The 14,892-nt window shown below is 37.7% G+C and overlaps 1 protein-coding gene across 3 annotated transcripts in view; it reads right to left on the minus strand.

The window, feature by feature from the left end:
- The window catches only part of ptprz1a (protein tyrosine phosphatase receptor type Z1a), a 127,214-nt gene that overhangs the window by 75,842 nt on the left and 36,480 nt on the right, over window positions 1-14,892 (minus strand). For all 3 annotated transcript variants that reach the window (XM_061894383.1, XM_061894384.1, XM_061894382.1), the window contains exon 2: window positions 8,727-8,789. In XM_061894383.1, the coding sequence (XP_061750367.1) occupies window positions 8,727-8,789 (63 nt within the window). The remainder of the gene's footprint in view (window positions 1-8,726; window positions 8,790-14,892) is intronic.

Consider the following 14,892-nt stretch of genomic DNA (forward strand, 5'->3'; position numbering starts at 1 on the left):
TCACTTGTTTAAATAAATTCATTTATTTTTTTACTTTGCTTCTTATAACTTTCAGAAAGACAATTTTAGAGAAAAAATACAACCTTAAAAATGATTTTAGGATTTTTAAACACATATACCTTTTTACCTTTTAAATTCCTTCCTCTTCTTTCCTGACAATTTAAATCAATGTTCAAGTAAATTAATTTTTTTTGTTGTAAAGAATAATGAATCAATTTTAATTGAATTATTTATTTTAGCTTCTGTTTTTTTGACGAAGAATATTTGTGAAATATTTCTTCAAACTTATTATGATTAAAATTCCCAAAAATTATTCTGACAAATCTAGAAAATCTGTAGAATCAAATTTAAATCCTATTTCAAAGTCTTTTGAATTTCTTTTAGAATTTTTGTTCTGGAAAATCTAGAAGAAATAATGATTTGTCTTCGTTAGAAATATAGCTTGGTCCAATTTGTTATATATTCTAACAAAGTGCACATTGGATTTTGACCTATTTAAAACATGTCATCAAAATTCTAAAATTAATATTAATCAGGAAAAAATACTAATGATGTTTCATAAATGATTTTTTAAATTTTTTCAAAAAGATTTGAATTAGCTAGTTTTTTTCTTCTTTTTTTCGTTTGAATTTTAAAGAGCTGAAATTGAAGATAAATTATGTTTCAAAATTAAATTTTCATTTTTTTTCCTGCTTTCTCCTCTTTTAAACCGTTCAATTAAGTGTTTTTTCTCATCATTTATTCTCTACAAAAAACCTTCCTTAAAAGGAAAAAAAATGTACGACGGAAATACCCATTTTTTTCATATATATATATTTTTTTATTAAAGGTAAATTGAGCAAATTGGCTATTTTTGGCAATTTATTTAAGTGTGTATCAAACTGGTAGCCCTTCGCATTAATCAGTACCCGAGAAGTAGCTCTTGGTTTCAAAAAGGTTGGTGACCCCTGGTCTGGATTTTCCGATAACTTGTACACGTACCAAGCGCTATATAATTTAATTCACTGTTATATTGTATTATTTTATTTTTATTATAACTTTACTCAGCACTTATTTGCTAGCTTAGCAATTAGCTTAGCTATTAGCATGCGTGCTCCTGACTTGCTCTCCGTGTGCAACATGTTTAACCAGTAAAATAATAATGTCACTCAAAACACTAAGAAATGCCGTTTATTTGCCATAATGAAGTGATTGTTATGACCTTAGGGGACACAATCAGCTGCTAGCCGCTTGTCAGCAGGGTGTCTGAAAGTAATTACAGTCAGCTGGAGGGGATCTGGGTTTCCTTCACGAACCAAATGTTCTCTTGGACTATTTCTGCAGATGTTAACAACAGCTGCCGTGCTAATTAAGCGTTGTTGCGATTAGCAGGTGCATCGGTGGTCATGTGACCCTCACAACCTATTCTAATTGGCTGCTGGTGCTCCTTCCACCAGCACACAACCAGGTCAGCAGAGTGGCTCCTGGGCCAGGATGGATATTGGCAGGTCAATCAGCGCATGCACACACACACACACACACACACACACACACACACACACACACACACAGAGGATGTCCCGGTTGTTAGTGGTGTGCAAAAAGCTGTTTGGCTACAATGCCCAGCAATATGTTTGGAGGAGAAAAGGTGAGGCCTTTAATCCCAGGAACACCATCACTACCGTCAAGCATGGTGGTGGTAGTATTATGCTCTGGCCCTGGTTTGCTGCCAATGGAATGAAAAAGGAGGATTACCTCCAAATTCTTCAGGAAAAGCTAAAATCATCAGCCCGGAGGTTGGGTCTTGGACGCAGTTGCGGTGTTCCAACAGGACAATGACCCCAAACACATGTCAAAAGTGGCAAAGGAATGGCTAAATCGGGCTAGAATTAAGGTTTTAAAATGGCCTTTCCAAAGTCCTGACTTCAACGTGTGGACAATGCTGAAGAAACAAGTCCATGTCAGAAAACCAACAAACTTAACTCTACAGCACCAATTTTGTCAAGAGGAGTGGTCAAAAATTCAGCCAGAAGCTTATGGATGGCTTCCAGAAGCGCCTTATTGCAGTGAAACTTTCCAAGAGACATGTAAGCAAATATTAACATTGCTGTATGTATACTTTTGATCCAGCAGATTTGCTCACATTTTCAGTAGACCCATAATAAATTCATATGCACATTCACACACATATATACATATACTGTAAACAAATACATATATAAACACACACATACATACATATACAAACCTTGTTTCCATATGAGTTGGGAAATTGTGTTAGATGTAAATATAAACGGAATACAATGATTTGCAAATCATTTTCAACCCATATTCAGTTGAATGCACTACAAAGACAAGATATTTGATGTTCAAACTCACATAGAGTTGTTTTTTTTTGCAAATAATAATTAACTTAGAATTTCATGTTTGCAACACGTGCCAAAGTAGTTGGGAAAGGGCATGTTCACCACTGTGTTACATCACCTTTTCTTTTAACGACACTCAATAAACTGAGGAAACTAATTGTTGAAGCTTTGAAAGTGTAATTCTTTCCCATACTTGTCTTATGTAGAGTTTCAGTCGTTCAATGGCAGCATATGTTTTTCAAAAACCTGTATGTACCTTTCAGCATTAATGGTGCCTTCACAGATGTGTAAGTTACCCATGGTTTGGGCATTAATGCACTCCCATACCATCACAGATGCTGGCTTTTGAACTTAGCATCGATAACAGTCTGGATGGTTCGCTTCCCTTTTGGTCCGGATGACACGATGTCGAATATTTCCAAAAACAATTTAAAATGTGGACTCGTTAGACCACAGAACACTTTTCCACTTAGCATCAGTCCATCTTAGATGATCTCGGGCCCAGAGAAGCCTGGGGTGTTTCTGGATGTTGTTGATAAATGGCTTTCGCTTTGCATAGTCGAGCTTTAACTTGCACTTACAGATGTAGCGACAAACTGTATTTAGTGACAGTGGTTTTCTGAAGTGTTCCTGAGTCATTGTGGTGATATCCTTTAGAAACTGATGTCGGTTTTAGATACAGTGCCTTCTGAGGGATCGAAAGTCACGGTCATTCAATGTTGGTTTCCGGCCATGCCGTTTACGTGCAGTGATTTCTCCAGATTCTCTGAACCTTTTCATGATATTATGGACCGTAGATGTTGAAATCCCTAGATTTCTTGCAATTGCACTTTGAGAAACGTTGTTCTTCAACTGTTTGACTATTTGCTCACACAGTTGTGGACAAAGGGGTGTACCTCGCCCCATCCTTTCTTGTGAAAGACTGGGCATTTTTTGGGAACCTGTTTTTATACCCAATCATGGCACCCACCTGTTCCCAATTAGCCTGCACACCCGTGGGATGTTCCACATAAGTGTTAGATGAGCATTCCTCAACTTTATCAATATTGATTGCCACCTTTCCCAACTTCTTTGTCATGTGTTGCTGGCATCAAATTCTAAAGTTAATGATTATTTGCAAAAAAAAATAAGTTTATCAGTTTGAACATCAAATTTATGTTGTCTTAGTAGCATATTCAACTGAATATGGGTTGAAAAGGATTTGCAAATCATTATATTCTGTTTATATTTACATCTAACACAATTTCCCAACTCTTATGGAAACGGGGTTTGTACTTACATACATGTGCACACGCACACACATATATACATATATATATATACATATGCATGTATACACACATATATACATATATACATACATATATATATACATAGGTATGTACAGTATGTATGTATATATACAAACATATATGTATGTATATATATATGTATATATATATATACATACATTGGCATGTTACAGGCCGACATTATTTTATGTTCATTTTAAAAATCACAAAAACCTTTTAATGTACAAAATGTATACAAGTGGCTCCCCATTTTAATTTTGTTGGGGTTTGTTTTCCCATATGTATGCGATCCTGACTGTAAAATGTTTGGTCACGCCTGTCACACGGTACGCAAGTATTGAAAATGGATTGTCGGCGCCCGAAGACGGGTGAATAGACGCGAGTGCAGCGGCTGAAAAGCGAGAAACAATAGAGGAGCGCAACAAGCGGCTCCGAAGTTCGGAGTAGACAAACGGCGGAATGAATTTGTCATAGTCGTTACTGGACCACAATGGAGGGAGGACCAAGCAGACCTCTTCTTTAGTGTTCATCATGAGAACGCGGACCATAAACCAGCTGACGTCAGCATCGACTACACAAAAGTGTCCTTTCAGCCAGGGACACATTCTGCTCGCTTCAATTCTTACTTCATACTTTCAGTTCCACTAATAAGTCACTTGAGACTATTTTCCATATGCATATTTGACTCAATTAATCAGTGTACAATAGAATTTAAATGTGCGTTTACATTGAAGAAAGAACAGCAGTACTTGCTACCATTCTGCGATACTTTTCAAAATAAAGGGGAGAAAAAAAATATAAAATATGCATGAAATAATATGTTGAACACACTACACAACTTGTCTTTTAGTATAAAGTAAAATATTATATGGCTCTTAAGTAAATACATTTTAAAATATTTGGCTTCTTGGCTCTTTCAGTCAAAAAGGTTCCCGACCCCTGCAGTAGGCCTTTAACTGCAATTGTCAACAGACTAATTAGGAGTTTTTGTTTGTTTACTTTATACTAAAAGACAAGTTGTCTAGTGTGTTCAGCCACCAGCAGTAAGATCAATTCGGACAGATAAAGCGACAATTTCCCCATTAATTTGAGCGAGGATGAAAGATTCGTGGATGAGGAAAGTTAGAGTGAAGGACTAGAACAGCAGTACTTGCTGCCATTCTGCGATACTTTTCAAAATAAAGGGGACAAAAAAAATATAAAATATGCATGAAATAATATGTTGAACACACTAGACAACTTGTCTTTTAGTATAAAGTAAACAAACAAAAAGTCCTAATTAGTCTGTTGACAATTGCAGTTAAAGGCCTACTGCAGGGGTCGGGAACCTTTTTGACTGAAGGAGCCAAGAAGCCAAATATTTTAAAATGTATTTACTTAAGAGCCATATAATATTTTTTTAACACTGAACACAACTAAACGTGTGCATTTTTAAGTAAGACCAACATTTCTAGAGTATAATAAGTCTCTTATTCTTTGTGATAACATTGTTATTATGAAGCTAAATGTGGAGGGGTCGTGGCCTGCGGGCCTGCAACGAAGCGGGGCGTCGCCAGGATCGGCCTTGAAATCAGCGACAGGTGCGTAGAAGGCCCACCTGGGCCTTGTTATCTAATCATCTGTCGCTCTGTTATAAGCAGAAGCCAGGAGGAGAGACGGGGTTGGGGCTGGGGCTGGAGCCAGAGCGCGAGCGAGAACGAAAGAGAAGAAGACAATTGCTGGACAGCAACTGAGAGACTAATTGAAAAATAAAACAATATTGTAACCCTGAAACAGGCTCTTATGTCGGTGCTTGGTGGTCTGAAGAAAACCCCCAGGAGGGCAAGCCCCACACTAACCAATAATAAATAAATAACTTCTTACCTTTGACGCAACTTCTTGAACAGGTGCGGCAGAAAACGGATGGATGGATTAAAAATGCATGACAATGTTTTATATTTTGAACGTTACTTTTAACACTGTGATTACAATTGGAATTATTCATTACTTATCGTGTTAAGCAATGTCAGCTCAGATTTATCCGAGAACCAGATGCAGTCATCAAAAGAGCCACATCTGGCTCGCGCGCCATAGGTTCCCTACCCCTGGCCTACTGAAATGAGATTTTCTTATTTAAACGGGGATAGCAGGTCCATTCTATGTGTCATACTTGATCATTTCGCGATATTGCCATATTTTTGCTGAAAGGATTTAGTAGAGAACATCGACGATAAAGTTTGCAACTTTTGGTCGCTAATAAACAAGCCTTGCCTTTACCGGAAGTATGTGCACGTGCCGTCACCGGTGTGAAGGCTCCTCACATCCTCACATTGTTTATAATGTGAGCCACCAGCAGTAAGAGCAATTCGGACCGAGAAAGCGTCAATTTCCCCGTTAATTTGAGCGAGGATGAAAGATTTGTGGATGAGGAAAGTTAGAGTGAAGGACTAGAAAAATAAATAAATAAAATAAAAAGCGACGGCTCCGGGCGGCTGCAGTATGAGAGTTTCAGATGTAATTAGACAAGGATAATTCTGGAACATCCCTTATCTGCTTATTGTTTTAATAGTGTTTTAGTGAGATTGTAAAGACATACCTCAAAGTCGGATGGCTGTGGTGAACGCCAGTGTCTTTGATGGAAGCCACGGAGGAGCCAAGTTCCCAGCTGCCTTTTTTGACAGCTACTGCTGTCACGCCTGTAAGTTTATGTGTTGGTGTTGGTCAGGTTATGTTTAGTTTTTTGGACATTTAAGTTCTGTCTTGGTACTTCCTGGTTTGTTTTCGTCTCCATGCCAACTCATTACTTTTCACTTGTCATGTCACGTCCCTGTCCTCAGCCTCACACCTGTTTTCACTAATCATCATAGCTACTTAAGTCACTCTTTTTCTTGTCTGCTTTCTGGGATCTTCACACTCGCACACATGCTACCCAAGCTGCACCTCCTTCATGCCCTCGTCCATAGTTCCATGCCGTGTAAGTTTTTGCATTCATGCCATTGTGCTAGGTTTGTTTATAGTTTATTATTATTCATGCCAATCGAGCAATAGGGTTTTTGTTTCATGTTCGCAGCATTTATGCTAGTCTTTTGTTTGTTCATAGCCAAGTGTCTGTACCTCCTTGTGAGCGCCCTTAGTTTGTTTATTTTTTATTATAGTGTTTAAATAAACAACCATGTACTCACGTCCACGCCTCGCTCGTGCTGATTCTCATCTGCGTCGAAAAAACTATCCACGTCCAAGCCATTTTGTGACAACTGCAGGAGGACGCATTATCCACTGATGTCTCCGGTAAGATGTATATCACAATTTCCCCCATCCAAAAACATCCTGGTTGACGTAGAGAAAACATGTTCGCTTGACCGCTCTGTGTTAAAGCTTCACAACAAACAATATGTTTCGGTACTAAAGGCAGCTGCGATCCACCGCTTTCCACCAACAGCATTCTTCTTTGACGTCTCCATTATCAATTGAACAAATTGCAAAAGATTCAGCAACACAGATGTCCAAATTACTGTGTAATTATGCGATGAAAAGAGACGGCTTTTAGCCGTAAATGGTGCTGGGCTAGTATGTACCCTCCAACCAACAACGTCACAAACACACGTCATCATTCCGCGACGTTTTCAAGACGAAATTCCGCGGGAAATTTAAAATTGTAATTTAGTAAACTAAAAAGGCCGTATTGGCATGTGTTGCAATGTTAATATTTCATCATTGATATATAAACTATCAGACTGTGTGGTCGGCAGTAGTGGGTTTCAGTAGGCCTTTAATGTGTCATTTCTCATTTTATTATTTTCTCAACATTATTAATCTACTTGTTCAATTATTGTTAATAAACATTAGTGATATAGAAGTAGCTAAAAACTGTCGAGGGATGTTAGCTGCTCGCTAGCCACGTTTTAAAAGTGTTTATATCTACACCTTTATCGTTTTTGATCCAAAATACGTCCATTCTGCCTTTTCTGTCCCCACGCTGTTTCCGCTTGTAAGTGATCTCTGTGTGTGTGTGTGTGTGTCAACTCACATCCATGGAAAAACCAAGTATTTTTAAAGGCAGTATAGTACCTTTTTTCATTCAGTAGTACCGCGGTACGTCACTCGTACCAATATATGTTACAACCCTGCAATACGGTGCTAATAAAGATGATGATAAATAACAACAATAGTCAATTATTTAATATTCTAAAAAGAACAGCAGTGGCAGGTAACTTTCAAGCATGTAAAAGTATGAATATGGTTATTAATATATTTCAATATGGTATTAGTGTGACATCATCAGGTCATTTGTAATGAAAAAATGCTAAAAAAAATATTTTAAATGCAAATATTTGTGGTTTTATTCATTATTAGTATCAACATTTAAGCTTTTTATAATTTATTTGTCTTTTTGCACAATTTTTTGTTTGTTTAATTTGTTAGTGTTTGCAATGTGGAATATTTGATGTGAAGTAATTGGATCTTTGAATAGGTCAATGATTATAACAATTTTGATTAATTATTTTTGAGCAATGACAGTTTAAAAATATATAAATATACATATATATACATTTAAACACATACATATACACGCATATACACACACATATAAACTTATATATATATGTATATATACATATACACATATATACACATTTTATATATACACACACACACATATATATATATATATATATATATATATATATATATATATATATATATATATTAGGGCTGCAAATCTTTGGGTGTCCCACGATTCGATTCAATATCGATTCTTAGGGTCACGATTCTCGATTCAAAAATGATTTTTTCCCCGATTTTAAAGGATTCTCTACTCATTCAATACTTAAGATTTCATCAGGCTGGAAAACTTAAGAAAAAAATTATGTTAGCATGCATGCTAACACAATCTGCTACCTACCAAATTATATGACAATGTGGTGTACAGTGGCAAAATGTACAGAAAAAAAATAGTTAACATGTATGCTAAGTAATAGCATAGATGCTAACACTTAGCTTTGGGGATTGACACATACTGACGTATTTGACCTAACCTGAATTTACTTTTTTAGACTATTTTGATTGTTTAGATTATTTCAATTAAATTTCTTGTTTTGAAGCGACTCACCGTCATACGACCAGTCCATGTCCTCCGTCAGCTTGCGCTGGTTCCTGTACGTGTAGCCTCCAACTGCAAGACACAAAACAAACACAAAACTTCACCAGGAGGATTCAAGAGAATCTACTTTTGGTTCCAAACTCAGCGTTGGAGGTGGAGCCAAATATCCACATGCACAAAAAAGCCAACAGCATGTGGAGTTAATGAGAGCGAGACCAAAAAAATCCTGTCGGATTGATTGGTGGTAAGCAAATAGTGCGTGTGCACTATCGCCCCCTACTGGACTGGAGCGTGGGCACCATATTAACCATATTAAAAAGTTTTGCTCTTCGTTGAAATGAAACAAACATAACAATAAACTAATAATAATAACTTTTAAAAAGACAAAAAAAATCTAATCCAGTCTAGTGGAATACAGTACATGTATGGGTTGCTGTGCATTGTGGGTAATTTAAACACAGACCTGACTTGCAAATATTAGCATGTATAAAATTATATATGATAAGTTGTTTATTATTTTCATAAGCATGTATAATATTATATATAATATATTGCTTATTATAATCATTAACATGTATAATATTATAAATAATATATTGCTTATTATTATCATTAGCATGTATAAAATTGAATATGATATATTGTGTATTATTAGAATTAGCATGTATATTATATATGATATATTGTTTATTATGATAATTAAAATGTATAATATTGAATGATATCCATCCATCCACCCATTTTCTACCGCGTGTCCCTTGCGGAGTCAGGGGTGGCGGGGGGTGCTGGAGCATATTGTTTATTATTATTATTATTATTATCATCATCATCATTTGCATGCATACAGTAATAATATATATATGATATATTGTTTATTATTATCATTAGCATAGATAATAGTATTTGATATATTGTTTATTATCATTAGCATGTATAGTATTATATATATTGTTTATTTTTATCATTAACATGTATTATATTATGTGTGATATATTGTTTATTAGTATTACTAGCATGTATATTATATATATATGTATATACATATATATATATAACATGCTAGTATATATATGTATATATATGTATGTATATATATATATATATATATATATTATACATGCTAGTGATAGTAATACACAATATATCATATATAAAATAATACATGTTAATGATAATAATATATTATCATTAACATATATATATATATATATATATATATATATATATATATATATAGTTAATTAATTAGCTTATTATTTGTGTCACGTCTATGGGATCATGTTTTGTTTTGGTCATGTTCGGTGTTGTTTATTGGACTCTCAGTTCCTGTTCCTGCACTTCCTTGTTTGCTTTGTTACCATGCCAACTCATTAGTTTTCACCTTGTCCTCATGTCACGTCCCTGTCCTCATGTCTCACACCTGTTCGCAATTATCATGTCTGCTATTTAAACCGGAAGTTTTCAGGAAGTCAGCCTGGCAACTTTACCCCTACTTCCTTCATGCCATGCCATGCCATGCTTGCTAATCACTCCGCCCATAGTTTCCCTCCTGCTCATGCCACGTAAGTTTTTGTTTTTTTTATGTCACAGTTGTTGAGTTTTGTTTTTTTGTCTATAGTCATGCCATAGTGCTAGTTTTGTTTTCTAGTCAAGTTTGTTCTCCGCCATTGTGTGCGCCTTTTTTGTTTGCCTTTTTTTTTTGTTATAGGATTAAAAATAAATGTGTACTTACATCCACGCCTTGCTCGTGCCAACTTTCCTTTGCCTCGGAAAAACAATCCAAACCCCAAAGTCCACGGTTTGAAAATTTGATTGTTAATGTGTTATCTAGGTTGTCAGAGAGTTGTTTTGTTAGTTAGCTTGTTGTTTACTTGGCAAGTTACTTAGTCACTTACTTAGTTTGTTAGTTAAATAGCTTGTTAGTCAGCTTGTTAGTTTGTCATTTAGTCATCTTGTTAGTCAGTTAATTAGTTGGCTAGTTAATTACACAGCTAGTAAGTTATTAAGATATTTATGTATTTAGTGGTAAAGTAATTGGTAAGCTGGTTATTTATTTAGTCAGTTTGTTAGTTAGTTGTGTAGTTTGTCAATTAGTTAGTTAGTCATCTTTGTATTTACTTGGCTGGTTAGGTAGGCAGTTAGATAGATAGCTAGTTGACAAGTAAGTGAGTTAGTTAGTTAAAAATGAAAATAAATGTAAGCCTGAATGACAAGTCTTATTTCTTGATAATATTGCGTGTAAAAGTCATCGAGAGAATCGATTTGAATCCAGACCGGATTCTGAATCGCATGGTCATTGAATCAAATTGAATCGTTAGTTGTCGTGAAATTCCCAAGATAAAGACGACAAGAGGGTTCACTCCATTTCTTTCGTGCTCCAAAAGTTATTTTGGTGAGAAGGAAGGAGACCTTCTTACTTTCGGGGGACATAAGGAAGGCTGACCTTGCAGGGCGTCACCCAGGTCATGTGACACGAAAGGAGCTCAGGTGATTGGATGACGAAGTATAAATTGTGGTCGTTTGCACAACGCTAAGCCCCGCCCAGTCTGAGTCTGCCGGAGATAAGACCCCCTGCTGGGCTGATCTCGGGATGATAGCGCTGTAATCCAGGATTACATGATCGGCAGTCTGTGAACCCGCACCCATCCTCCCCCCAGCTCCCACCATCCAAAGGTTGTGTCCAGGACCAGGAGCGTTCACTCTCACAAAAATATGAAAATATTGCGCAATCAAGACCCCTCGCTACTTTCCCATGATCCATTGCACAAGCATCATGGTCTTTAAACTCCAACATTTTCCAGCCAAGTGTCCCCAAACTGACTGGACCCCTAATTTCTACTTCTTGTGTACAATTGTTTCAAATCAACAAAAGTATTATATAGTATAGCTGGCCTGGAAGTAGCGTGTTAATCACTATCTGACAATTAGCACGCTAATAGCTAGTTGGCGGTTAACACGTTAATCGCTAGCTGGGCTAGTTGATATTTAGTCCGCTAACAGCTAGCTGGTGACTAGAATGCTAATCCAACACTAAGACAAATAATTGTAAACTGGTAACTAGTGCGTTAATTGCCAGCTGTCACTTAGCCTGCTGGTCGGAAGCTGGCAAAGAGCGCGCTAATGGCTAGTTAACACTTAGCCGGCAACTAGCATGCCATTCTCTAGCTAACACTTAGCCTGCTAATATCTAGCTGGCAACTAACTCGTTAATTGCTAACTAACACTTAGCCTGCTGATCGCTAGCTGGCAAATACCATGACAATCTCTAGCTAACACTAAGCCTGCTAATAACCAACTGGAAACTAACTTGTTAATTGCTAGCTAACACTTAGCCTGCTAAAAAAGAGCTGGCAACTAACTTGTTAATTGCCAGCTAACACTTAGCTTGCTGATCGCAGGCTGGCAACTAACTCGTTAATTGCTAGCTAACACTTAGCCTGCTAATAACCAGCTGGCAACTAACTTGTTAATTGCTGGCTAACACTTAGCCTACTGATCGCTAGCTGGCAACTAGCATGCCAATCTCTAGCTAACATTTAGCCTGCTAATAACGAGCTGGCAACTAACTCGTTAATTGCTAGCTAACACTTAACCTGCTATTAAAGAGTTGGCAACTAACTTGTTAACTGCCAGCTGACACTTAGCTTGCTGATCGCAGGCTGGCAACTAACTCGTTAATTGCTAGCTAACACTTAGCCTGCTAATAACTAGCTGGCAACTAACTTGTTAATTGCTGGCTAACACTTAGCCTACTGATCGCTAGCTGGCAACTAGCATGCCAATCTCTAGCTAACATTTAGCCTGCTAAAAACGAGCTGGCAACTAACCCGTTAATTGCTAGCTAACACTTAGCCTGCTAATAAAGAGTTGGCAACTAACTTGTTAACTGCCAGCTGACACTTAGTTGTCAGCCTGCGATCAGCAAGCTAACTCGTTAATTGCTAGCTAACACTTAGCCTGCTATTAACCAGCTGGCAACTAACGTGTTCATCAATGGCTAACACTTAGACTGCTGATTGCTAGCTGGCAACTAGCATGCCAATCTCTAGCTAACACTTAGCCTGCTAATAACAAGCTGGCAACTAACTCTGTAATTGCTAGCTAACACTTAGCCTGCTAATAACGAGTTGGCAACTAACTCGTTAATTGCTAGCTAACACTTAGCCTTTTAAAAACAAGCTGGTAACTAACTAGTCAATCTTTAGCTAACACTTAGCCTGCTGTTAACGAGCTGGCAACTAACTCGTTGATTGCTAGCTAACACTTAGCATGCTGATCTCTGGCTGGCAACTAGCATGCCAATATCTAGCTAACCCTTAGCCTGCTAATAACGAGCTGGCAACTAACTCGTTAATTGCTAGCTAACACTTAGCCTGCTAATAACGAGCTGGCAACTAACTCGTTAATTGCTAGCTAACACTTAGCCTGCTAATAACGAGCTGGCAACTAACTTGTTAATTGCTAGCTAACACTTAGCCTGCTAATAACTAGCGGGCAACTAACTCGTTAATTGCTAGCTAACACTAAGCCTGCTAATAACGAGCTGGCAACTTATTCCTTAATTGCTAGCTAACACTTAGCCTGCTAATAACCAGCTGGCATCTAACGTGTTCATTGCTGGCTAACACTTAGACTGCTGATTGCTAGCTGGCAACTAGCATGCCAATCTCTAGCTAACACTTAGCCTGCTAATAACAAGCTGGCAACTAACTCTGTAATTGCTAGCTAACACTTAGCCTGCTAATAACGAGTTGGCAACTAACTCGTTAATTGCTAGCTAACACTTAGCCTTTTAAAAACAAGCTGGTAACTAACTAGTCAATCTTTAGCTAACACTTAGCCTGCTGTTAACGAGCTGACAACTAACTCGTTGATTGCTAGCTAACACTTAGCATGCTGATCTCTAGCTGGCAACTAGCATGCCAATATCTAGCTAACGCTTAGCCTGCTAATAACGAGCTGGAAACTAACTCGTTAATTGCTAGATAACACTTAGCCTGCTAATAACAAGCTGGCAACTAACTCGTTAATTGCTAGCTAACACTTAGCCTGCTATAAAGAGCTGGCAACTAACTTGTTAACTGCCAGCTGACACTTAGCCTGCTGATCGCTAGCTGGCAACTATCATGCCAATCTCTAGCTAACACTTAGCCTGCTAATAACGAGCTGGCAACTAACTCGTTAATTGCTAGCTAACACTTAGCCTGCTATAAAGAGCTGGCAACTAACTTGTTAACTGCCAGCTGACACTTAGCTTGCTGATCGCAGGCTGACAACTAACTTGTTCATTGCTGGCTAACACTTAGCCTGCTGATTGCTAGCTGGCAACTAGCATGCCAATCTCTAGCTAACACTTAGCCTGCTAATAACAAGCTGGCAACTAACTCTGTAATTGCTAGCTAACACTTAGCCTGCTAATAACGAGTTGGCAACTAACTCGTTAATTGCTAGCTAACACTTAGCCTTTAAAAACAAGCTGGAAACTAACTAGTCAATCTTTAGCTAACACTTAGCCTGCTGTTAACGAGCTGGCAAATAACTCGTTGATTGCTATCTAACACTTAGCATGCTGATCTCTAGCTGGCAACTAGCATGCCAATATCTAGCTAACCCTTAGCCTGCTAATAACGAGCTGGCAACTAACTCGTTAATTGCTAGCTAACACTTAGCCTGCTAATAACGAGCTGGCAACTAACTCGTTAATTGCTAGCTAACACTTAGCCTGCTAATAATGAGCTGGCAACTAACTCGTTAATTGCTAGCTAACACTTAGCCTGCTAATAACGAGCTGGCAACTAACTCGTTAATTGCTAGCTAACACTTAGCCTGCTAATAACGAGCTGGCAACTAACTCGTTAATTGCTAGCTAACACTTAGCCTGCTGATCACTAGCTGGCTCGTGTCATCAAGTAAACGATGTCATCTCTCAATGTGGCCTGATGGCGACTTCAAACGAGTTACGGCGGCGCGGACACAATGGCCGACTAGGCGTTAGGTTGCAAGCTAAAGAAAGAAAACACACGCCCAACAAAAAGACGCTTAAATTCGACACTCCTCAGTCCGTGGACCACCAGAACCTTGGTCTTGTTTTTAAGGTCCTGAGGGCACGGTCACATGATCTTTATCAAATCTGGTGATGTCAGCACGTTTCCACTTGAGTGGCGGGAAGGATCAA

Source organism: Nerophis ophidion, linkage group LG03 (genome assembly GCF_033978795.1).
Source record: "Nerophis ophidion isolate RoL-2023_Sa linkage group LG03, RoL_Noph_v1.0, whole genome shotgun sequence".
In the NCBI taxonomy this organism is placed as follows: Eukaryota; Metazoa; Chordata; class Actinopteri; order Syngnathiformes; family Syngnathidae; genus Nerophis; species Nerophis ophidion.